Source organism: Lutra lutra, chromosome 5, assembly GCF_902655055.1.
Source record: "Lutra lutra chromosome 5, mLutLut1.2, whole genome shotgun sequence".
In the NCBI taxonomy this organism is placed as follows: Eukaryota; Metazoa; Chordata; class Mammalia; order Carnivora; family Mustelidae; genus Lutra; species Lutra lutra.
This window is the reverse complement of record NC_062282.1, coordinates 86,549,164-86,574,912: the sequence shown is the minus strand read 5'-3', so window position 1 is coordinate 86,574,912 and position 25,749 is coordinate 86,549,164. Positions and strand designations below refer to the sequence as shown.

At 38.0% G+C, this 25,749-nt stretch overlaps 1 protein-coding gene across 2 annotated transcripts in view; it reads left to right on the top strand.

Annotated features, from left to right (window-relative positions):
- The window catches only part of PLPP1 (phospholipid phosphatase 1), a 101,029-nt gene that overhangs the window by 43,624 nt on the left and 31,656 nt on the right, over positions 1 to 25,749 (top strand). Inside the window, exon 2 of one of the 2 annotated variants that reach the window (XM_047729480.1) lies at positions 23,384 to 23,535. The exons of the other annotated variant lie outside the window; for it this stretch is intronic. Within the exon in view, the coding sequence (XP_047585436.1) occupies positions 23,384 to 23,535 (152 nt within the window). The remainder of the gene's footprint in view (positions 1 to 23,383; positions 23,536 to 25,749) is intronic. 2 annotated transcript variants of the gene reach the window in all.

The following is a 25,749-nucleotide window of genomic DNA, read 5'->3' as shown; positions in this document are numbered from 1 at the left end:
TTTTTGTAATATACTGTATTTCCAAGTCATCTTTAATATGAGGTACCTCATTAAAACAGCTTTTCAGGAGAAAAATGGGATACTATTATATTGAATATATATCCTAATTACAAATATCTTAAAATATGGGGGAAATAGCCATTTGAATTAAAGATAAGTAGTAATATGGAGGTGGGTTTCTTCTGTTGGAAAACAGTTTTATTGTTTACTTATTCCCATATGGAGCTTTGTTTCCTGTCAACATTGTTATGGAAAGTACTGATTCAATCAGTTGCTCTAAGCAATTTTTCTGGCACCCTTTCTGTATATAATTGTCACAAAATAAAGTAATAACAGATGCATCTCTAAGTAATTTGTCATAATCATGGACGTTTTCTTTAAGATTGCTTTTCATGCTATGTTTGGAAGACATAGTGTGTAGATTCAGTATATTAATAATTATATGTTCATTTTCTAGAACCCTTGAAAATATTTTGATAAATTTTAACTTATACTGGATGTACTTAGAGAAGAGAAAAGTTACATAAATACTGAGTATACACTGCCGATAATGGAAACTGAAGCTCTCTTCATGTCACAATAGCCAAGCTTACTCAATTTCACTGTTGTTTTCCTAAATGCTCTGAATTTTTAAGGGATTCACTGGGAAAAATATCTTCTCATAAAATCTTAAAAATAGTTTCTGGGGTGGGGCACCTGGGTGGCTCAGTCATTTATGGGACTGACTCTTGGTTTTGGCTAGGGTTATGATCTCAGGATCCTGGGATCAAGCCCCTTATGGGGCTCCGTGCTCAGCAGAGAGTCTGCTTGAAATTCTCTCAGTCTCTTTCCCCTCCTCCCCGCTGTCGACGCATGTGCTCTTTCTCTAAAATAAATAAATCTTTAAAAAAAAAAAAGTTTCAGGGTTGTTATGGAATGCCTTTCCTAATAAGTTTAAGGGGTGAAAAACTTTTGCTTCACAGTTTAGTAAACTACTAAACTAGTAGACATTATCTTTCAGCTTTTCTACTGCATGTTTCTTGACAGATTTTTTTGTAGGATTTGAATGGGTTGAACATTATTTTTAGAGGAAATTCTGGTTTTCTGAGAAGTCCTAAAATCTCTTTCTACCTAATAAGTTTCATCAGTGAATTATATGTGATAAGATAATAGAAATTAAAATGTTTGTTTTGCTTTGCTTAAGTCTTCTTACCATCTAAACTTGCTTTCAGGGGAGCCTGGCTGGGTCAGTTGGTATAGTGTGTGAGTCTTACTCTGGGGCTTTTGAGTCTGAGCCCTACACTGGGTGTAGAGATTACTTAAAATCCTAAAAAAAAAAAAAAAAAAAAAAAAGGAAAAGAAAAGAAATAGACTTGCTTTCAGAGTTAAATCTCCTCGTCCCCTCACCCCCTCACTCCCAGCTTTTTCAAGCATAAGTGACATAATTGAATTTGGTAAACACTGAGTTGGCAAAATGGCCAAGCTGTACACCTGGATAGCCCAGTTGGTGGAACATGTGACTCTTGATCTTCAGGTTGTGAGTTTGAGCCCCATTTGTGGCATGGAGTTTACTTTAAAAAAAAAAAAAAAGAAGTGTAGGCATTTGTGTTAACATTTCATTATTTTTCTCTTTCATAAGTAGTATTGTGAAACTGTAGGTTGGGATGTTATTTGCTTTACTTTTTTAGGTTTTAAGAAATTGGATGAACCAAGTTTACAAAACAGATATTGGTTGAAACCCGGTTTCTTTGAAAGCTTTTTTGTAATTAAAAATAAATTTTCACCTTGGGTTTGGCAAAGAGTTTTTTTTTTTTAAAAGATTTTATTTATTTATTTGACAGAGAGAGAGAGATTACAAGTAGGCAGAGAGTCAGGGGGAAGCAGGCTCCCTGCTGAGCAGAGAGCCCGATGAGGGGCTTGATCCCAGAACCCCGAGATCATGACCTGAGCCGAAGGCAGCGGCTTAATCCACTGAACCACCCAGGCGCCCCATGGCAAAGAGTTTTTAGATAATGACACGAAAAGCCTGATTCTTGAAATAAATAGTTGATAAGTTGGGCTTCACTAAAATTAAAAAGTTCTGCTCTGCGTATAGCCATGAACTGAGGGAAAATATTTATAAAACACATATCTGATAAAGCACTGTATCTGAAATATACAAAGAACTCTTAAAACTCAACAGTAAGAGAACAAACTACCCAATCAAAAAGTAGCAAAAGGATCTGAACAGATAGTCATCTCACCAAAGTAGATACACAGATGGCAAATAAACATATCATGGAATGGCCAATATCTTCATTAGGGAATTATAAATTAAAATAATAATGAGATACTACTACACACCTATTAGAATGGTTAGAATCCAAAACACTGACAACAACTGCTGGTGAGGATGTGGAGCAACAGAAGTTCTCATTCATTGCTGGTGGCATTGTAAAATGGTACAGTCACTCTGGAAGATGGTTTGGCAGTTTCTTAGAAAACTAAACCTAATCTTATCATATGATCTAACAATTGTGTTCCTAGATATTTACCCAAATGAATTCAAAACTTAGGTCCACACGAACCCAGCACACCATGTTTGTAGCAGCAGCTTTATTCCTAATTGCCAAAATTTGGAAACCACTGTGATTTCCTTCAGAAGGTAAATGAATAAATTGTGGTATGTCTGTATGATGGAATATTATACAGTGCTAAAAGAAATGAGCTGTCCAGTCATAAAGAAGACATGGAAGAGCCTTAAATGTGTATTGTGAAATAAAGGAAGCAATTCTGAAAAGGCTGTATAGCGTATGACTCCAACTATAGGACATTATGGAAAAGGCAAAACTTTGGGGACAATAAAATGATGGGTCAGTGGTTGCCAGGTGTTCAGGGATGACAAGGGAGGGATGAAGGGTTGGAGTACAAAAGGTTTTTAGGGCAGTGAAACTATTCTATATGATGTTATAGTGGTGGATGTATGTCATTATGTATTTGCCAAAACACATAGAATGTACAACAAAGAATAACCCTAATGTGAACTATGGAGTTTAGTTAATAGTGTATCAGTATTGATTCTTCAATTATAACAGAAAGACACTGACAATGGGGGAAATTAACAGTTGTGGTTATGGAGAGGGAATAAATATTTCTCTTAAATTTTTTTAAAAATCTAAATTAATTTAATTAATTAAATCAAATTAGTATACTAATTTTAAAAATACAAAAATTTAATCATCAAGTTTAGTGATATGTCAGTATTTTTTGGCTAAAATTAGTAATGATTACTACAGATGATTATCCTTATAGTTAATGAATATACATTCATTGCTAGGAATAGAATTATATAGTAAGAAAATGAAAGTTCAGGGCTGTGCTTCATCTTATTTATGTTAACTCATGATATTTTGACTTCAGATTATTGGTTTTATCAAAGGAAAGTGCAAAATTTGTTGACAATTTAATAAAGAGTAAAATTTTACTTAATAAAACTTAATCTAGTGAAGACTTAAATTTGGAAAACATAATAGTACTTAAAATTCAGTGCAAGTTTTTTAGTCTTTAAAAGGAAAAAACAACTGAAATCTTGTGGCACTTGTTGTCTGATAATTAAGATATGTTTAGTACATTTTATGTGAGGGGGCCCATTACTGTTGCAGGCTTTTTTTTTTTTTTTTTTTTTTTTGAGATTCCATTCATTTATTTGACAGAGATCACAAGTAGGCAGAGAGGCAGGCAGAGAGAGAGGAGGAAGCAGGCTCCCCACTGAGCAGAGAGCCTGATGCGGGGCTCCATCCCAGGACCCTGGGATCATGACCTGAGCTGAAGGCAGAGGCTTAACCCACTGAGCCACCCAGGTGCCCCTGTTGCAGGCTTTATTATGCGGTAAAACTTAAATGGATTTAACATTTTTTGGTTTCCTGAAAAATAGTACGTTGAATTTAGAAACTTTTTTTTTTTTTTAAGTTTTATTTATTTATTTGACAGAGATCACAAGTAGGCAGAGAGGCAGGCAGAGAGGTGGGGGAAGCAGACTCCCCGCTGAGCAGAGAGCTCAATGTGGGGCTTGATCCCAGGACCCTGAGATCATGACCCGGAGCCGAAGGCAGAGGCCTTAACCCACTGAGCCACATAGGCGCCCCTAGAAACATTTTTTTAACAGTGAAGATTTTATGTAAGTACAGATTCACAGTCCATTATCCAAAACTCTTGGAGCCAAAACTTTTTGAATTTTTGAAAGGTTATATGATTTGTATACCTTATGTAATATTCTTGGTGGAGTCGACCATAATCAAAGACATGAAGATCTATGTAGTGAAATATGACTAGTACAAGTAAGTGAGGTAAATAAAGGCTAGGGTCATTTCTTCATTTGTTCAGGTTAAGTTTTGCCATTAGATAAGTTCTGGTTGGGATTTTGAGGGTTTTGAATCTTAGAATAAGGGATTGTGGGCCTTTTAAAGAAAGAGCATTTAAAATTATTTAATTCCTTGGCCATGTTATATGGTTACTTTAAACAAATATTTTAAAATCCTCAATTTAGTTTCTGTTGAGAAACAGGACCTATGTTTAAAATTGTAAGTTTAAAACTGCTTATGTAAAGCTAACTCATTTGTGATTGGAGGGCAGAATTGGTGATGTAAGCCATAAAAAATAAACATATCCAATGCAGCACAGGGATTTTGAATACTACCTTATTCAGTAATTGTGAAGTGTGAGCAAAAATAGTGTCTGTAAAGAAGTCACTCATGAAACATTTGGTGTTTCCCTGGAGCCATAAATAGCTTATGTCGTGTATCTGGCTTTCTGGAAGAGCACTTAATATTCTATTGTAGCACATTCCTGTGGGCGCCTTCTTTAAGAATTAAAATTCTCCACCATTTTTGTCAATTTTTAAAGGTTTTATTTATTTATTTGAGAGGGAATGAGAAGGAATGAGCAAGAGACAGAGAGCGAGAGCACAAGTAGGGAAGGAACAGAGGGAGAGGCAGAAGCAGACTCCCTCCTGAGCAGGCAGTCCAATGTGGGGCTCGATTCCAAGGTTTCAGGTTCATAACTGGAGCTGAGGGCAGAGACTCAACCGACTGAGCCATGCAGGAGCCTCTCCTTATCAATTATTTTTAAGCTTTTAAATTCAGGATGAGAATTGAGATAGGGTCTTAAAAGTGTTTACTGCTTTATCATGACCCTGTGTTTTTAACATGGCAAAAAATGGAATTCTGTATTACTTTTTTTTTTTTTTTAATTTGACAGATCACAAGCAGGCAGAGAGGCAGGCAGAGAGAGAGGAGGAAGCAGTCTCCCTGCTGAGCAGAGAGCCCGATACGGGGCTCGATCCCAGGACTCTGAGATCATGACCTGAGCCGAAGGCAGTGGCTTAACCCACTGAGCCACCCAGGCGCCCCTACTTGTTTTTTTTAAACGGTTATTTATTTATTAGAGAGGGAGCATGAGTGGGGGAGGAGCAGAGGGAGAGGGAGAAGCAGGCTCCCTGCTGAGCAGGGAACCCAACTGGGAGCTCCATCCCCTGGGATCATGATCGGAGCTGAGGGCAAACACTTAACTGACTGAGACACCCAGTTCCCCCAGTTCTGTATTACTTGAAGGAAGAAAACTTCTGTGTTTTTACCTCTGTTTTGGGGCTGTGAACAGTCAACACCAGTTCAGAGCATGGTATCAGAACAACCACCTTTCAGAAGGCATGTCCCAGTTGCTGCTCACCAGAGTGGGTAGCAGCAGGGAGTAATATTTTTAATCAAATGACTTTCCATTTGTGTATTCCTGTGTACTAAGTTCCAAGCTGTTCTTGGCTTGGCTGTCTTGGTTTAGATGGTGGGGTGGGGGTGGAGATCCAATTTGTGATGTCGTTGTATCTAGGGGGATTATAAGCAGAGGTCACTGGCAGGGCAGTAAAAGTGGAATGAATGGTCTAGTGATTCAGTGATTTTTCTCAACAGAATGCATGGGAGTTGTGAAGCACAGTGTACCAGTCATGTGTTCAGTTAAATATCTATGTGTGTTCAATCAGATACATACTTATACTTGAGTATTAATCTTCTAATATACTTAAAAGCATTCTTTTTGAAGCTGTCAAAATTTGAGAGAAAAAAATAAGGTTTCTTTCAAATTAATTTCTCTGTAACTTGGGGGTGGAGAGTATACCCTTGTTTAATTTTATCTGTGCATTACCTGTTTCCAGGGTGGAGAGTAATTCTATTTCGTGTGTCCCAATAAGAAAATCATTGGTTAAGGAGATGAGAAGAGTAAACGGAAAGGCACCCATTTTGTGGACTATGGAGTTTTGCTTATTCTCTTTGTAATTATTTTAATGTGGGTGCTTGTTGTTTGGTTTAGAACTTTTTCATATATGGTAAGTGGAAGGCTGTGTTCTATCACATGAGTGTTTCCTGTGTATTCCTGTGTACTAAGTTACAGATTCTTTATCTCTCCATAGCAGCTCTCTGAGACTAGTAGGTATTTTTCCTTTATAGCTACCAAAAAGCATGGTTGGGATTTTAACCTCAAGTCTAACTTACTCTGTTGTTCACATTCTTTTTGACAATACTTCATTGTCTTCAGTGTGAAGTTGGTCTGTTTTGATGGAAGTGGGTAAATCCTGTGGATTCTTCTGTTTTGGTTTTCTTTTGTCATTTGAAATTTGAAAGTGTGAGTTAAGGTGGTGAAGATTAGATTAGGGAATAGTGGCAGGAAGCTTGGATTAGTGTGATAGCAGCCTGCAAAGGTTAAGGAGGAGCTTGTCTGTCTAGGTTGACTTTATCTACCGGAGTAATTTCTGAATCCTGATCTAAACTCCTCAAGAGTGAAAATTTGAATTTGAATCTGTTTCTTTGCTCTACCCCTGAAATTCAGTGTGACTTTGTATAAGTAACTTAATCTGTTCATATGTATTTATCTAACTGAAAAAGGATGCTCTTCCATTAATTAGAAAGCCATGAGAAGAGGACAGTTTCAGTGATGCAAATAATACACCAATCAAAGTCTGTCCTTTTTCTTAAGAATAGAGTTCCCTGATATTGCTCCCAGTGTAGCAAACTACTCTGGTGTTGTATTTTGGAGAAAGACACTGCCAGTTACTCACCTTTTAAGTGGAAGCAAAATGCTTTGCGTGTATTTTTTCCCCCTAATCTTCTCTCATTTTCTAATTTTACTACTCATTTAGGATTTTCATAAGCTTTTCTATAGACCTTAGAGTAACTCTAGAGGAATATCTGGTGGTTTACTGTTCTTGAATATAGGTCAGTAGCCTCCTTAGGAATCTTTCAAAAATAAGCTGATCCTCCCCTCCCCAGATTTAGTAAGAAATTCTACTTTAGAGATGCATTTCGTTGTCTGTCTCAGCCATTAAACTTCCATGATCATATCCTACTTGATGCCATTTCTAATAACTTAAACCCCACCATAATCTGTGTTTTAAGCATTCTGCTTTCTAACCATCATGTTCGTGAAAACCGTTTCCTCTCAGTCACCAGCAGTTTCTAAGTTGTTAAATCTGGTGATCTTCATCTTACTTGATCTATCAGTAGCATTCAGAAAACAGTGAAAAAATGTTTTATTTTGAAATAATTTTAGACTCTCCTACAAGTTGCAGAGTAGTTCAGAAAGTTCCCTGTTCCCTTCACCCAGCTTCCTCCAGTGATAACATTTTACATAACCAGAGTAAAAGTCTCAGTAGTAACGGAAATACAGACCTTTTACAGATTTCACCGATTTTTACTGTGGGATGTGTGTGTGTATATGTGTGTGTGTGTGAAATATATCACACGTAGAGATTTGTGTAACTGTTCAGAACTGTTGATCACCCCAGAGAAACTCCCTCAGATTGTCTCTTTCTAGTCACACCCTTCCCCAGTCCATACCACTTGACAACCAATAATCTATTCTTCACTATAATTCTGTCATTTGTTACATAAATGGATTCATATAGTATATATTTGAAATTGACTTTCTGATGTCTTAGGGACATCTTGATTATTTCCAGTTTTTGACCATTACAAGAAAAACTCTGAGGTTCATTTTTTTTGTATTTGTGAATGGATGACTAATTGTCTCAACATCTTTTGCTGAAAAAAGATTCTTCCTTCTCCATTGGATTGCTTTTGTGTCTTTGTAAAAAAAAAAAAAAAAAAAAAAGGTTGGCTGTACTTGTATGGGTGAACATAATTTTCATTTTTCTAGGGTAGATTACCCAGTAGTAGAATTGCTGTCTTTTGGTAAATGTATGTCTAAATTTCTAAGAAATTGCTAACCTGTTTCTAGAGTGGCTATACCATTTTTCATTCTCACCAGAAATGGCTGAGAGGTCCACTTCTACATCTTCACCAGCACCAATAATGTATTTTTATTTTAGCTATTCTAATAGGTATGCAGTGATTTGTCCTTAGGGCTTTAATTTGCTTTTCTTTAATGGCTATTTATGGTGAACACCTTTTCATGTGGTTGCCGCATAACCATGTATACTATTTGGTTGAGTATATGTTCAAGCTTTTACTTATTTTCTGTTGAGATTTCACTTTATTTATATTAATTTTTTTCCATGGAGTTTAGAGAGATCTTAATTTATTCTGAATACATAAAGTCTTTTGTTGAATATCTGATTTGCAAGTATTGTTTTCCCTGTATCTTGTCTTTTCATTCTGTTAAATGTCTTTTGAAAGCAAAAATTACTTTTGAAGAATCAAGTTGATATTTTTTCTTTTCTTTTTTTATTTTTTTAAAGATTTTATTTATTTATTTGACAGAGATCACAAGTAGGCAGAGAGGCAGGCAGAGAGAGAGGAGGAAGCAGGCTCCCCACTGAGCAGAGAGCCCAATGCGGGGCTCGATCCCAGGACCCTGAGATCATGACCTGAGCCGAAGGCAGAGGCTTTAACCCACTGAGCCACCTAGGCGCCCCTCTTTTCTTTTTTTTTTTTTTTTTTAAGATGATTTATTTGAGAGAGAGAGAGAGAGAATGAGCAGGGGGAGAGGCAGAGGGAGAAGAAGAGAAGCAGACTCCCTGCTGAGTGGGGAGCCTGATGCGGGACTCAATCCCATGACCCTGAGATCATGACCTGAGCCGTAATTAAGAGTCAGGTGCTTAACTGTGTGAGCCATCCAGGCATCCTGGTATTTTTTCTCTTATAGACAGTGTTTTTGGTGTTGTGTCCAAGAATTCTTCACCTAACCCTATTACAAAAACTTCTAAAACTTTTTTTTTTTTTTAAGATTTTATTTATTTACTTGACAGAGAAACCGTGAAGAGAGAACACAAGCAGGGGGAGTGGGAGAGGGAAAAGCAGGCTTCCCGCTGAGCAGGAAGCCTGGTGTGGGGCTCCATCCTGAGACCTGGGATCATGACCCTAGCCAAGGCAGATACTTAATGACTGAGCCACCCAGGTGCCCCTAAAACTGTTTTCTTTTAAGGTTTTATAGTTTTCTGTATTGTTCTATCTCTGTAATCCATTTTGTGTTAACTTTTGTATCCATACTCATTTCTTGGTGATCTCATCCAGTTTCATAGCTTTGATACCCACTCTGTGCCAAATGTTCATCTTTAGCTTGGACCTCTCCCCCAGTGGGCTCTATGTACAACTCCCTACTTGATATCTCTACTGATGGGTACATCAGACTTGATGCATCAAAGTATGAACTCTTAAATCTATCCTTTGCCTGCTCTGATACTCAGTCTCCAATCTTCCCTGTCTCAGTTAATTTAACTTTATTTTTTATTTTATTTTTTTAAAGATTTTTATTTTCTTTTTTTAAGTAGGCCCCATGCCTAACATGGGGCTGAAACTCACAACCAACCCTTAGATCATGAGTTGGATCCTCTACTGACTGAGCCAGCCAGCCACCTCCCCCCAACCCCAACTCCTTTTCTAGTTTCTCAAATGGAAAAACCTTAGGGTCATCCTTCACTTCTCTTTCCCTACACTCCTCTCAAGTCCATCCGTCAACAAATGCTGTTGACTCTACTTTGAAAGTGAATCCACAACTTGACTACTATAAGATCCGTGTTGTATTTGCAGTTAGTCTCCCCTCAGCCTAGTGCCTGGTACAGAGTAGTATGACCCCACTTAATGGTTGAATTGAATGATTGCTTCTTTCTTAAAGAGATGGTATGCAAGACTTTGAGATTTTACCTTTTCTAGTTGAATTATATTATCTCTTAATGTTGACAAAAATAAGTTATTTTTATATCTTCCTTAAGCTTCCTGAATTCATCAGACTTGTTACAGATGGAGTTCCGTAAAATTTTGGTCAGTATACTGAATTGTGTTCAAATACAGTTAATATTAAACTTTTCAGAGTTCTTTCTTTAAGATTTAGTGATAGAATTTTCCAATAGGAGAATGTTCTAGTTTTAGTTAATTTTAGTTATAATTTCATATGCTGGTTGAAAAAGTTATTTTTCATGAAAAAAAAAACCATGCCTCTAGTAAAGATTAATATTAATGAAATATACTCATATCAGCACTCTGTATAACATGAGAGTGTGTTATATGTAAGGCGACTGCTCTGAATTGTTTATAGCAAAAGAAATACATTCAGTGCTTTAAGCAATAAAACTGATCTTAGTTCCTTCTTCTTTACTCTTGTTTTTTGGTGTAGTTCAGTAATTATTTTTGTTTCTGGTTCATTCCCTCTGTTTCCTGAACTTTATTTTATCATGTACTCCCATGTACCCGAGTGTACTATATTTTATGCATAAATGGGGCAGAGTAACTTCACAGGTTCTCTTAAGTAGTCACCACAGTTTTGTGCTCTTTAAATATAAGCAGAAGGAAAAGAAATAAAGCATTGACATATTCTTTTTACTATTTTTAAAGTATGATTATATCTCAGGTCCTCACTAGCATCTTTGACAACTTGTATTTTCAAAACTGACTCTTTCCTACTTGGAATTTCCCCATTGGTGAGTAAACAAAGGTAGGTTTTCAAATGACCTAATAAATAAGGTAGACTAAACACCTCCCTTATCTGTTTAGCCACAGTGAAGTATCAAAAGTAATAATTGGGGTGCCTGGTTGGCTCAGTGGTTAAGCCTCTGCCTTTGGCTCAGGTCATGATCTCAGGGTCCTGGGATCAGGTCCCATGTCGGGCTCTCTGCTCAGTGGAGAACCTGCTTCCTCCTCTCTCTCTCTCTCTTTCTCTGCCTACTTGTGATCTCTGTCAAATAAAAAAAAAAGTAATAATAGATCCATTTATTCTACAGTTCAGTCTATACCTTTATATTCTTTATAGTTCTAGTCTCCATATCTACATCCTTCCTTCTTGTTCAGGCATTAAGAGAAGAATATGATCCCTGAGGTCTTTCACAAATGCACATGGTCCTCTCTGTTTGGTGTTATCTTTTATTTGCCAGTGGGGTCTGTTCCTCTTTGAGGCTACTGAAATGTGCCTGACCTCAGGGTGCCTGACAATTTTGTGTCAGGATTTCTCAGGCTGATGCCTGCTGCTCTTAGCCCTGGGGAATTGTGTCCCTTAATGCTTTGCTGCTGTGAACTCAGGAGTCGCATGCCACTCTTCCCTGAACATGGGATAGTTTTACAACTTTAATGGAATACCATTCTGCAGTAAAAAGGAACAAGATAACCGTCTATGCTACACCATTGGTGAATCTTAAAACATTATTTCGTGGAGGTGTTCATGTAGTTTTCACTATTAGGAGAGCTCCCTTCACATGTAAAAAAGTTCTTAACCACAGTTTCTCAGTTCTGCTGGACACCCCACCGCCAGTTTTTCCAACTAACACCTTTGTTTACATCATGGTTTTAAGGTGCTGAGTATTTGTGCAGAGGAAGTTAAAGATATTGTGTGACTATGTTTTGTTTTGTTTTTTAAAGATTTTATTTATTTTATAGAGTGAAAGCACTTACCTGTGTGGGTTGAGAGAGTACTAGAAGGTGGGGAAGAGAGAGAATCCCAAGCAGACTCCCCCTTAAGCATGGAGCCTGACATAGGGTTTGATCCCACAACTCCTAGACCACGACCCAAGCTGAAATCAAGAGTTAGAGGCCTAACCAACTGAGCCACCCAGGCATCTGACCATGTTCTTATGTTATCTTTTCCTATCTCTGGTAAAGGATGGAGAAGCACTCTGGTGGTATTTAGTTGAAGTGGTGAGTTACTGTCTCGTACATTCTCTTTTGAACCATGATAAATATTCACTAGTAGAAAGTAGAAGGCTGTATTTATTTGTGAGTAAGTAGGATTTTACCATGCAGAAAATATGATTCTTAAATGTATGAATATGACTAGCTACGTGGGCATATTAAAAAGCAGAATGTGGGAGTGTAAAGTGGTACAGCCACTTTGGAAAACAGGTTGGCAATTTCTTAAGTTTAATGTAAACTTATCACATACACATATACCATATGATTCGGCCATTCTACTCTGAGGTGTCTACTCATTAGAAAGGGAAATACACGTCCACATGAAAACGTGTCCGTGAATGTTTATAGTGGTATTACTCCTACTAGACAAAAACAGAAACAATCCAAATATCCACTAACTGGTGAATGGGTAAACCAGATGTTGTTTATCCATGCAGTAGGATACTATTTAGCAATAAAAAAGGAAAAAAATGCATGCTACAAGGTGGGTGGACCTCAAAAATATGCTAAGTGATATAAGGAGTTAAGTTATACCACATATTGAATGATTGCATTCAACTGAAATGCTCAGAAAAGGCAAATCTGTATAGAAACAGAAAACAGATGAGTGGTTGCCTGGGTTGGCAGTGGGAGCAAGGACTGAATGCAAATGGGCTTGTGAGAATTTGGGGGGTAATGAAAAAGTTCTAAAACTGGATTATGGTGATGGCTGTACAACTCTATAAATTTACCCAAATCACTGAATCGTATACTTTGAGTTGATGAATTTTATGGTTTGTGTACTATACCTTAGTAAAGTTTTTTTCAAAAAGGGAATAAAAATGAATTTCGTAAACTGAAGTATGAAGAAAAACATAGTTTGACAAATGTAGTCATTTGAATAATGAGGAAAAGGAGTTGCCTTGGAGGTGTAATCTTTCAGGTAAAAGGAAAAGGGTGTTTGGTTTACATTGATAAAAGAATAAATGGAACCCTTCTCTTTTGCCTTGAAATCTGTAGTTAACAATAGCATCAGATGTTTTTATTTAAATTTTTGGATTTCTCCATATTTTTATACACTATGGCTGATAGAGTAAATTGTGGTTATATAAAATAACCTTTTTGGAGCAGTTTGTCAAAGACCTTAACATTTGTATCCTTTGGCCTATAATTCTACATAAAAAGTATATTCTCAGGAAATTATTAGAAATGAAAATAAGGATTAGTATTTGGAAACGTTCATACTAGCATTACATAGGCTAATCAAAAAACTAGTAATCTACATGCTTTTCATAGTAGGAGGAGTTTGTTTTGTTTTTTAAAAGATTTTATTTATTTAATTGACACAGAGAGCTAGATCACAAGTAGGCAGAGAAGCAGGCAGAGAGAGAGAAGCAGGCTGCCCGCGGAGTAGAGAGCCTGACGTAGGGCTCAATTCTGGGACCCTGAGATCAGGACCTAGACTGAAGGCAGAGGTTTAACCCATTTAGCCACCCAGGTGCCCAGTAGGAAGAGTTTTTAGAATTGTTTCAGTTATGGCTCTGTTGGTTGCAAGGGGGAGAAATCCTTTTTAACTAGCTGAAGTAAGGCTGTGTTTTGTTGACAGGATGCGGGGCACTCTAACAACTCCAAAATAGCAAGATCAGTGAGGCCCTTTAGCAATAGGGAGCCAAAGCTGCTTTCCCCATTTCTTATTCTCAGGGGCCAGGCTAGTCACTTCTATTTTCTTTGCAGGCCTGCTTTGTCCTCAGCCTCTTCTTCAGCCATTCTTTCTTGCACATGGTTCAGTGCTGCTTGCCAGTTCTGAGTCAGTCTTTGTTCCATTTCCAAAATTTCTAGAGCAGGATTCTGGGCTAGGTCATCTTTTTGAGCCTGAGGTGGGTCAGTGAACAACTGGTGATTTGATCTTCTCCGTCCCCTTTTTGGGGTCTACATTCAGGTTTAGTATAAATGAAATGGTGTTGGACAGTGACATTGAAAAAATAGATCTCATGGACCTATATCGCAAATATTATTATTTTTTTTGTTTTATTTTTTATAAACATATAATATATTTTTATCCCCAGGGGTACAGGTCTGTGAATCGCCAGCATTACACACTTCACAGCACTCACCATAGCACATACCCTCCCCAATGTCCATAACCCCACCCCCTCTCTCCCAACCCCCCTCCCCCCATCAACCCTCAGTCTGTTTTGTGAGATTAAGAGTCACTTATTGTTTGTCTCCCTCCCAATCCCATCTTGTTTCATTTACTCTTCTCCTACCCCCTTAACCCCCCATGTTGCATCTCCTCTCCCTCATATCAGGGAGATCATATGATAGTTGTCTTTCTCCGATTGACTTATTTCGCTAAGCATGATACCCTCTAGTTCCATCCACGTCGTCGCAAATGGCAAGATTTCATTTCTTTTGATGGCTGCATAGTATTCCATTGTGTATATATACCACATCTTCTTTATCCATTCGTCTATTGATGGACATCTAGGTTCTTTCCATAGTTTGGCTATTGTAGACATTGCTGCTATAAACATTCGGGTGCACGTGCCCCTTCGGATCACTGCGTTTGTATCTTTAGGGTAAATACCCAGCAGTGCAATTGCTAGGTCATAGGGTAGTTCTATTTTCAACATTTTGAGGAACCTCCATGCTGTTTTCCAGAGTGGTTGCACCAGCTTGCATTCCCACCAACAGTGTAGGAGGGTTCCCCTTTCTCCGCATCCTCGCCAGCATCTGTCATTTCCTGACTTGTTAATTTTAGCCATTCTGACTGGTGTGAGGTGATATCTCATGGTGGTTTTGATTTGTATTTCCCTGATGCCGAGTGATGTGGAGCACTTTTTCATGTGTCTGTTGGCCATCTGGATGTCTTCTTTGCAGAAATGTCTGTTCGTGTCCTCTGCCCATTTCTTGATTGGATTATTTGTTCTTTGGGTGTTGAGTTTGCTAAATTCTTTATAGATTTTGGACACTAGCCCTTTATCTGATATGTCATTTGCAAATATCTTCTCCCATTCTGTCAGTTGTCTTTTGGTTTTGTTAACTGTTTCCTTTGCTGTGCAAAAGCTTTTGATCTTGATAAAATCCCAAAAGTTCATTTTTGCCCTTGCTTCCCTTGCCTTTGGCGATGTTCCTAGGAAGATGTTGCTGCGGCTGAGGTCGAAGAGGTTGCTGCCTGTGTTCTCCTCAAGGATTTTGATGGATTCCTTTCTCACATTGAGATCCTTCATCCATTTTGAGTCTATTTTCGTGTGTGGTGTAAGGAAATGATCCAATTTCATTTTTTTGCATGTGGCTGTCCAGTTTTCCCAACACCATTTATTGAAGAGGCTGTCTTTTTTCCATTGGACATTCTTTCCTGCTTTGTCGAAGATGAGTTGACCATAGAGTTGAGGGTCTATTTCTGGGCTCTCTATTCTGTTCCATTGATCTATGTGTCTGTTTTTGTGCCAGTACCATGCTGTCTTGATGATGACAGCTTTGTAATAGAGCTTGAAGTCCGGAATTGTGATGCCACCAACTTTGGCTTTCTTTTTCAATATTCCTTTGGCTATTCGAGGTCTTTTCTGGTTCCATATAAATTTTAGGATTATTTGTTCCATTTCTTTGAAAAAAATGGATGGTACTTTGATAGGAATTGCATTAAATGTGTAGATTGCTTTAGGTAGCATAGACATTTTCACAATATTTATTCTTCCAATCCAGGAGCATGGAACATTTTTCCATTTCTTTGTGTCTTCCTCAATTTCTTTCATGAGTACTTTATAGTTTTCTGTGTATAGATTCTTAGTCTCTTTGGTTAGGTTTATTCCTAGGTATCTTATAGTTTTGGGTGCAATTGTAAATGGGATGGACTCCTTAATTTCTCTTTCTTCTGTCTTGTTGTTGATGTAGAGAAATGCAACTGATTTCTGTGCATTGATTTTATATCCTGACACTTTACTGAATTCCTGTACAAGTTCTAGCAGTTTTGGAGTGGAGTCTTGTGGGTTTTCCACATATAGTATCCTATCATCTGCAAAGAGTGATAGTTTGACTTCTTCTTTGCCGATTTGGATGCCTTTAATTTCCTTTTGTTGTCTGATTGCTGAGGCTAGGACTTCTAGTACTATGTTGAATAGCAGTGGTGATAATGGACATCCCTGCCGTGTTCCTGACCTTAGCGGAAAAGCTTTCAGTTTTTCTCCATTGAGAATGATATTTGCGGTGGGTTTTTCATAGATGGCTTTGATAATATTGAGGTATGTGCCCTCTATCCCTACACTTTGAAGAGTTTTGATCAGGAAGGAATGCTGTACTTTGTCAAATGCTTTTTCAGCATCTATGGAGAGTATCATATGGTTCTTGTTCTTTTATTAATGTGTTGTATCACATTGATTGATTTGCGGATGTTGAACCAACCTTGCAGCTCTGGAATAAATCCCACTTGGTCGTGGTGAATAATCCTTTTAATGTACTGTTGAATCCTATTGGCTAGTATTTTGGCGAGAATTTTTGCATCTGTGTTCATCAAGGATATTGGTCTGTAGTTCTCTTTTTTGATGGGATCCTTGTCTGGTTTTGGGATCAAGGTGATGCTGGCCTCATAAAATGAGTTTGGAAGTTTTCCTTCTATTTCTATTTTTTGGAACAGTTTCAGGAGAATAGGAATTCGTTCTTCTTTAAATGTTTGGTAGAATTCACACGGGAAGCCGTCTGGCCCTGGGCTTTTGTTTGTTTGGAGATTTTTGATGACTGTTTCAATCTCCTTACTGGTTATGGGTCTGTTCAGGCTTTCTATTTCTTCCTGGTTCAGTTGTGGTAGTTTATATGTCTCTAGGAATGCATCCATTTCTTCCAGATTGTCAAATTTGTTGGCGTAGAGTTGCTCATAGTATGTTCTTATAATTGTCTGTATTTCTTTGGTGTTCGTTGTGATCTCTCCTCTTTCATTCATGATTTTATTTATTTGGGTCCTTTCTCTTTTCTTTTTGATAAGTCTGGCCAGGGGTTTATCGATCTTATTAATTCTTTCAAAGAACCAGCTCCTAGTTTCGTTGATTTGTTCTATTGTTTTTTTGGGTTTCTATTTCATTGATTTCTGCTCTGATCTTTATGATTTCTCTTCTCCTGCTGGGTTTAGGATTTCTTTCTTGTTCTTTCTCCAGCTCCTTTAGGTGTAGGGTTAGGTTGTGTACCTGAGACCTTTCTTGTTTCTTGAGAAAGGCTTGTACCGCTGTATATTTTCCTCTCAGGACTGCCTTTGTTGTGTCCCACAGATTCTGAACCATTGTGTTTTCATTATCATTTGTTTCCATGAATTATTTTCAATTCTTCTTTAATTTCATGGTTGACCCATTCATTCTTTAGAAGGATGCTGTTTAATCTCCATGTATTTGGGTTCTTTCCAAATTTCCTCTTGTGATTGAGTTCTAGCTTCAGAGCATTGTGGTCTGAAAATATGCAGGGAATGATCCCAATCTTTTGATACTGGTTGAGACCTGATTTAGGACCGAGGATGTGATCTATTCTGGAGAATGTTCCATGTGCATTAGAGAAGAATGTGTATTCTGTTGCTTTGGGATGAAATGTTCTGAATATATCTGTGATGTCCATCTGGTCCAGTGTGTCATTTAAGGCCTTGATTTCCTTGTTGATCTTTTGCTTGGATGATCTGTCCATTTCAGTGAGGGGAGTGTTAAAATCCCCTACTATTATTGTATTCTTGTCGATGTGTTTCTTTGATTTTGTTATTAATTGGTTTATATAGTTGGCTGCTCCCACGTTAAGGGCATAGATATTTAAAATTGTTAGATCTTCTTGTTGGACAGATCCTTTGAGTATGATATAGTGTCCTTCCTCATCTCTTATTATAGTCTTTGGCTTAAAATCTAATTGATCTGATATAAGGATTGCCACTCCTGCTTTCTTCTGACGTCCATTAGCATGGTAAATTCTTTTCCACCCCTTCACTTTAAATCTGGAGGTGTCTTCGGGTTTAAAATGAGTTTCTTGTAGGCAACATATAGATGGGTTTTGTTTTTTTATCCATTCTGATACCCTGTGTCTTTTGATTGGGGCATTTAGCCCATTAACATTCAGGGTTACTATTGAGAGATATGAATTTAGTGCCATTGTATTGCCTGTAAGGTGACTGTTATTGTATATTGTCTCTGTTTCTTTCTGATCTACTACTTTTAGGGTCTCTCTTTGCTTAGAGGACCCCTTTTAATATTTCCTGTAGAGCTGGTTTGGTGTTTGCAAATTCTTTCGGTTTTTGTTTGTCCTGGAAGCTTTTAATCTCTATTTTCAATGATAGCCTAGCTGGATATAGTATTCTTGGCTGCATGTTTTTCTCGTTTAGTGCTCTGAATATATCATGCCAGCTCTTTCTGGCCTGCCAGGTCTCTGTGGATAAGTCGGCTGCCAATCTAATATTTTTACCATTTTATGTTACAGACTTCTTTTCCCGGGCTGCTTTCAGGATCTTCTCTTTGTCACTAAGACTTGTCAATTTTATTATTAGGTGACGGGGTGTGGACCTATTCTTATTCATTTTGAGGGGGGTTCTCTAAACCTCCTGGATTTTGATGCTTGTTCCCTTTGCCATATTGGGGAAATTCTCTCCAATAATTCTCTCCAATATACCTTCTGCTCCCCTCTCTCTTTCTTCTTTTTCTGGAATCCCAATTATTCTTATATTGTTTCGTCTTATGGTGTCACTTATCTCTCGAATTCTCCCCTCATGGTCCAGTAGCTGTTTGTCCCTCTTTTGCTCAACTTCTTTATTCTCTGTCATTTGGTCTTCTATATCGTTAATTCTTTCTTCTTCCTCATTTATCCTAGCAGTGAGAGCCTCCATTTTTTATTGCACCTCATTAATAGCTTTTTTTATTTCAACTTGGTTAGATTTTAGTTCTTTTATTTCTCCAGAAAAGGCTTTTATATCTCCTGAGAGCGTTTCTCTAATATCTTCCATGCCTTTTTTGAGCCCGGCTAGAACCTTGAGAATCGTCATTCTGAACTGTAGATCTGACATATTACCAATGTCTGTATTGATTAGGTCCCTAGCCTTTGATACTGCCTCTTGTTCTTTTTTTTGTGGTGAATTTTTCCGCCTTGTCATTTTGTCCAGATAAGAGTATATGAAGGAGCAAGTAAAATACTAAAAGGGTGGCAACAACCTTAGGAAAATATGCTTTAACCAAATCAGAAGAGATCCCAAATCATGAGGGGGGAGAAAGGGGATAAAAAGAGTTTCAGAAAGAAAAAAAAATGAAACAATTAAAAAAAGAAAATGAAGAAAAAATATAAAAAGGAAAAAAATATATATATTAGGTTAAACTAGTTAAAAAACGTTAAAAAAGAAAAGGGTAAAAGTTAAAACAATTTAGCAGAAGAAAGGGAAAAAAATTGAAAAAGAAAAAAAAATTAAATTAACTGCAAGGCTAAAGGATCATGGGAGAAAGCCATGAATTCCATGCTTTGCTTTCTCCTCCTCTGGAATTCCGCTGCTTTCCTTGGTATTGAAACTGCACGCCTTGGTAGGTGAACTTGGTCCTGGCTGGGTTTCTTGTTGATCCTCTGGGGGAGGGGCCCGTTGTAGTGATTCTCAAGTGTCTTTGCCCCAGGCGGAGTTGCACCGCCCTTACCAGGTGCGGGTCTGAGTAATCCGCTCTGGTTTGCTTTCAGTAGCTTTTGTTTCCTGAGCACTTTCCGTAGATTTCCGGAGGGCAGGAATGAAGATGGTAGCCTCCCGGTCTCCGGCCCGGGGGAGCCGAGAGCCTGGGGCCCCTATCCTCAGTGCGCCCTCAGAGAACAGCACCCAACTACTCCCGTCACCCTGGCCTCCGGCCACGCTCCGAGCTGACCGAGCCTGAGACCGATTCAAGGTAACCCCGAGCTGAGAGCTCAGTTCTCGGCCCTGTCTCTGTAGCCGGCTTCCCCGTTCTAATACCTGTAAGCTATGCGACACTCAGACACCCCTGATCCTTCTGTGACCCTGTGGGACCTGAGGCCACGCTGACCCCGCGTGGGCTTCACCCCGGTTAAGCCTCTGGAGTGATGTCCCTCAGCGGAACAGACTTTTTTTTTTTAAGATTTTATTTATTTATTTGACAGAGAGAGAGATCACAAGTAGAGAGAGAGAGAGAGGGAAGCAGGCTCCCTGCCGAGCAGAGAGCCCGATGCGGGACTCGATCCCAGGACCCTGAGATCATGACCTGAGCCGAAGGCAGTGGCTTAACCCACTGAGCCACCCAGGCACCCTGGAACAGACTTTTAAAAGTCCTGATTTTGTGCTCCGTTGCTCTGCCGCTTTCCGGGAGCTGGCCCCTCCCCCCGCGGTCTATCTTCCCGTCGCTTTGGATTCACTTCTCCGCCAGTCCTACCTTTCAGAAAGTGGTTGATTTTCTATTTCTAGAATTGCTGTTCTTCTTCTCTTCGATCTCCCGTTGGATTTGTAGGTGTTTGCAATCTTTAGATAAGCTATCTAGCTGATCTCCCGCTACCTGAAGTAGTCTCAGCCTGCTACTTCTCCGCCATCTTGACTCCTCCCAATATCGCAAATATTATTAATTTAAAATATTTCTAAGGCCTTCTGTGATAAAATTGCTTTTCTTCACTCATGCTCTCAAAAGAATAGTGTGCATTTGTGGTAGATTCTGGCTTTTAAAAAAAATTTATTTTTTTATCATTCCTTACTAAAATCTCCATGGTATGGCTTCCATCCTTTCTTCTTATTAAAACCACTTTTACTGCAAGTCTGGCTCTTAAAAATGTATTAGATGCTGTGGCTCAATCATCATATCCAGAGATGCTATCTCTGGACTTGATCTCAGTGATGTTCCTCTCTCCTGACCTTTCTTCGGGCCTCCAGGTCTGCCTCAGTGGATCTTCCTCCTGTGCTCATCCCTTTACTATTGTGGCTGCCCTCTGCCTCACCCCCCTCTTCTTTTCATTTCAGATCCGTCCTGCAGTTTCTTTTACTTCTGTGGCTTCAAAGATCCTTTATATCCCCAAATCTCTGTCTTTATTAGGTGCCTTCTACTGAATTCTATGGTAACCACCAGCTTTTTGCATATCATCAGAGCTTCTCTTTGAACCTTCATATGAACTTTTTGTACTTCTGTTTATTCTCTGCTGCACTTATATAACTTTGTATTCCTGGTTGCACCTACCAGAATTCTTTGACAGTGGATTCACTCAATATTTACCCGTTTATATATTCCTGCTTTTAAAAATGGGCTAATTATATTTGTATGTGATTTTACTTTCTTTCCTTCCTCTCCTAAAAAAAATACCCCCAAATTTTTTTTCTAAATTTAAAAATAATTTCCAACATAGTTGTTTTGGTCAGAGGAAAAAAAAAAAACAAAACCCAACTTAGTGGATATGCTTGCTAAGAAAACTTTTAAATATATTTGGGTCTATTAATATGAATTTTTCCTGAGAATAAGGACATAAAGCCTACTGAGTTTTGGACACTACCATATGTGGATTTAATTTCTGTACTAGATATTTTCTTGTCCTACTACAAGAGAAAGAAATCACTGAAAAATTCAACCAATTTAGGGGCGCCTGGGTGGCTCAGTCATTAAGCAGCTGCCTTCGGCTCAGGTCATGAGCCCAGGTCCTGGGATGGGGCCACATCAGGCCTCCCTGCTCAGCAGGAAGCCTGCTTCTCCCTCTCCCACCCACCCTGCTTGTGTTCCCTCTCCTACTGTGTCTCTCTCTGTCAAATAAATAAATAAAATCTTAAAAAAAAAAAGAAAAAAAAGAAAAATTCAGCCAATTCAGAAATATGCTGTGTAGAGATTGAAATTTTCCATTATTATGTATGGAGTTCTTGCAAGTAGAATTGAACCGTAAAATGGTGGTTCTTTGTGAATACAAAATAAATTTGCTATTGGTTGAAGGGTGAACGTTTAGTTACCGTACAGGGTAGGCAGCAACTGGTCACAGATCTGCTTACTAACCTCCACAGTGTGTGCTGCTGTGTGCAAAAGGTTTGTGCTGGAGCTGTAGTATCTGTATTAAAGGCTTGGGTATTTTGCCCTATTCCTCTGAATGCAGATAGTTTAGTGAATCAGAGGATAGTTCGAAATCAGATATGAGAGGTATTATAAGGGTCAGTTAGCAAAGTCGATTCTAGTTTATTTTATTTATTTATTTATTTGTAATGGTAGCTTTTACTAGAAGTATGGCTTTGGGAACCTTGTGAACATCTTAAAGACTTCTAATGGGTTGCCGCTCTTGGCAGATGATTTTTAACACAATGATAAAAACTTTGGTTCATGTATTCAGAGCATAAATGAAAGACAGGAAGATAAATAAAAGACCTAGGAATGTGCTTCTTTAGCTCTTGCAGGAGAAACATACTTGATATTTGTAGTAATGACGGGCAGAGTTTTAGCGGAGTTAATGAGACCTGTAAACGGTCATCAAGACTTGGTGCTTCATGGAAAGAACACTCAGACATACAATGAGCATGTTAGCTTGGTGGTTATGGCATTACTACTGGGAGAATGGGACTCTGTTAGAATGTATCTTCCATACTTGGGAAGTCTTGACACAGACCTCATATTGAAGGTTTCTGCTAATCTATAACTCTCTTACAGAGCATTCCTAGTTGGTATGCTGCATATTAATCAGTGTATCTGCTCAGTGAAGTAAAGGAGACCTGAATTCTTAAAGCTGACTTTTAGGGAAGAGACAGTTTAGGAGGTGAGTGTGAGACATAATCTTGAGGGAAAACATGGGTGAAAACAGAACTGTCTTTTTGTGCTTGATTTCATTGTCCATTTTCCTTAAACTTGGTTTAAGTTCAGATCCATTTCACAGCAGCTCAAAACTTGATATAGATGGTATAGAAACAAGTGGACAACACATTATTTAGATTCTCTGATAGCTTAGCCATGACCATGTCCTGTACAAATGTGGTAGTAATGTAGAGACGAAATGGGTAATGTCAAAAAGCTGTTTTCCTTTTGGAAGCAGAGTGCATGACAAATTGGTTTGGGAATAGAGTTGAAAACCCTATGAGCGGCAAACAAGAGTATGAGGAGGGATTATTTTGGTCTTCTCTGCAATCTGCGTGTTTGGGCAGAAACAAGGGAAGAAGATACTCTTGGTTAGATTGGTTAAGCATTGGTCCTCTTCCTACCTTTATAATTTAAACTGTAATCTTTCTAACTTGTGTTGCATGCATTGCTGCATTTCCTTTTTATGTGTGCTCTTATTTATTTTTATGGCAAATGCATTATTAAACAGTCTCTGGGTTAATTATTGCCATTCATTAATTTTCATATTTCCATTTTAATGATATTTTCATTTATTCCTTTTGCTAGCTGGATTGCCTTTTGCAATTCTTACTTCAAGGCATACCCCCTTCCAACGAGGAATATTCTGTAATGATGAGTCCATCAAGTACCCTTACAAAGAAGACACCATACCTTATGCGTTATTAGGTGGAATAATCATTCCATTCAGTATTATTGTTGTAAGTCAAATCCACTTTTCCAAGTTTATCACTTTTGGGCAGTTGGCTTAATTTTGTGTTAATCTGTTAATGATTGAATGCATAAATGTCCAAAACAATGTATTTTTTTAACATTTAATTGAAGGTGTTATTTGATCAAGATGATCCCGCTATTTTAAGTGGAACCAAAGGAATAACAGTGTATAAGTAAAAGAACCTTACTGAATGTGTATAGCTTTTATGCTAATCTTTTCCAAGTCACTGTGATTTTTAAAGCTCTAATTTGCTGTTGTTATAATAATCATGCAATAGATACATGTTATAGCAGTATGTTTTTTAGCATACTTTATACCTAGAGTATTGCTTTATAATTTGGGGAATCTGTATGCGTGTACCTACTTTCTAGTTACAGAGTTCTAAAAGAGAAGAATAACTAATGTCAAGACTTCATTCTAACCCCTGTTAAAGAATTTTTATATAATGCCAGAAAACTAAAGAGAAAAGCCAGCGTTCTATCTATAATCAGCAGTGAATGCAAGAAATTTTTTACTGGTACTGAAACCTAAGAGTAACCTTTGCTTTTAGGATTTCAGGTGGGAATGCTTAGAGATTGTGCTCCAAGAAGAAGACATCAAGGGATTGCACTAGATTATTTAATAATTTCTCAATTGAGAGAGTCTATGACTTAGATTAAATAACTTTATGCTCCATGACTGGTAACTTTAGAAAGAAGATTTATGTTGGTTTAAAGTAGGAAATATGGCCCAACCAGGAGATAGGCCAATGAGATAACAGGTATGCCTTGTCTGTTTTGGTGTTTATTGAAAAAAAACTCTTAATTTAGAAATTCAGTGTTTTATTCAAGAATTATCACAGCTCCTTATTAGCGTTGAGAATGAATCAACTCATTATTTGTGGTACGTAATTAATAAAAGAAAACTTGTCTCATAAACATGTTTGTTTTATGGGACGGTGAGCTCCTGGAAGGCAGAGATGGTGCTTCATTCTTCTTAGTACCCTCGCTGCCTGCCATGGAGCCGGGCATGGTGGAACTGGCATGTCTTAGGTGCGGGAATGACATGATAGTATTTACATAGGGATATTGGCTGACCCTCCTTTAGTATGGTGAGGTTTTAAGAAATCAGCAGATCCCTTTAATCTAGACAGATCTTTACACTGAATTTTTACTACGAAAAGAACGAAAGCCAAGCCTATCAGTGTTCCTTTAGGAAGGCAGTAAGAGTAGATTTTTTTAAAATATGTGTGTTTCTAAATAAGTAAAATCTTTAAAAAAAAATATGTGTTTCTGAGATACTATTTGAATTTAAAGTTTTTAGTAGGATACTTAGTTGCAAATAGAGTTGCCCTCGAACAAGATGGGGTTAAGGGACACTGATAAATGGTGCAGTCAGAAATTTTGACTCCCCCAAAACTTAACTACTAAGAGCCTGGTTGCCTGGAAGCTTTACTGAGAACATAAAGAATCAATTAACACATATTTTTTATGTTACATGTATTACACAATAAAGCCAGCTACAGAAAAGAAAATGTTAGTAAAATCGTAAAGAGAGAATACATTTATAGTACTGTATAATAAAAGTGGACCCACTCAGTTGAAACACATGCTGTTGAAGTGTCAGCTGTAGTAGCTCGGTTCAGAAAAGATGCTCCCTTGGAGTACTCAAACCCTGCTGCAGATGGACTTGTCTTTCAGTTCGGTTTGACTTTGTGTCTCAGTCAAAAGGATGTTGCACAAGCAAAACTACAGAAATCCAGTACAGACCAGGGGCCTGCAGCAGGACGGCACTCTGATGGCCAGGCTCCTGGAGTGTAGGTGTGGCCTGCATCAGTGCAGGGCCTGACAGAACCCTCAGTGAGCAAGAACTCATTATTTATATTTCATAAATTCCTAAGTTTTGACGATTTAATCATCAGCTCTGAGAAAGTTATCTCTGTGTTTAATAAAGCAATTACAAATTGAGCGTAGGTTTCTTAAAAACAGACTTTTTAAAGGTGCTATGAAAGTACTATTTTTATATCAGCCATATCAGCCAACACTGCACAGGCTGGTAGTTTTATGTACTAACTTAAACAAATTTTTACTTTGTTTATTAACTCCACTGATTGTAGGCAGCACTTGGTTAGACATGTAAAAAAAAAAAAAGTTTAATTTTAATTAACTAAATGTGAATCAGTTCTTTAAAAAAAAAATGAGGACTGTGATTCAGACTTTCT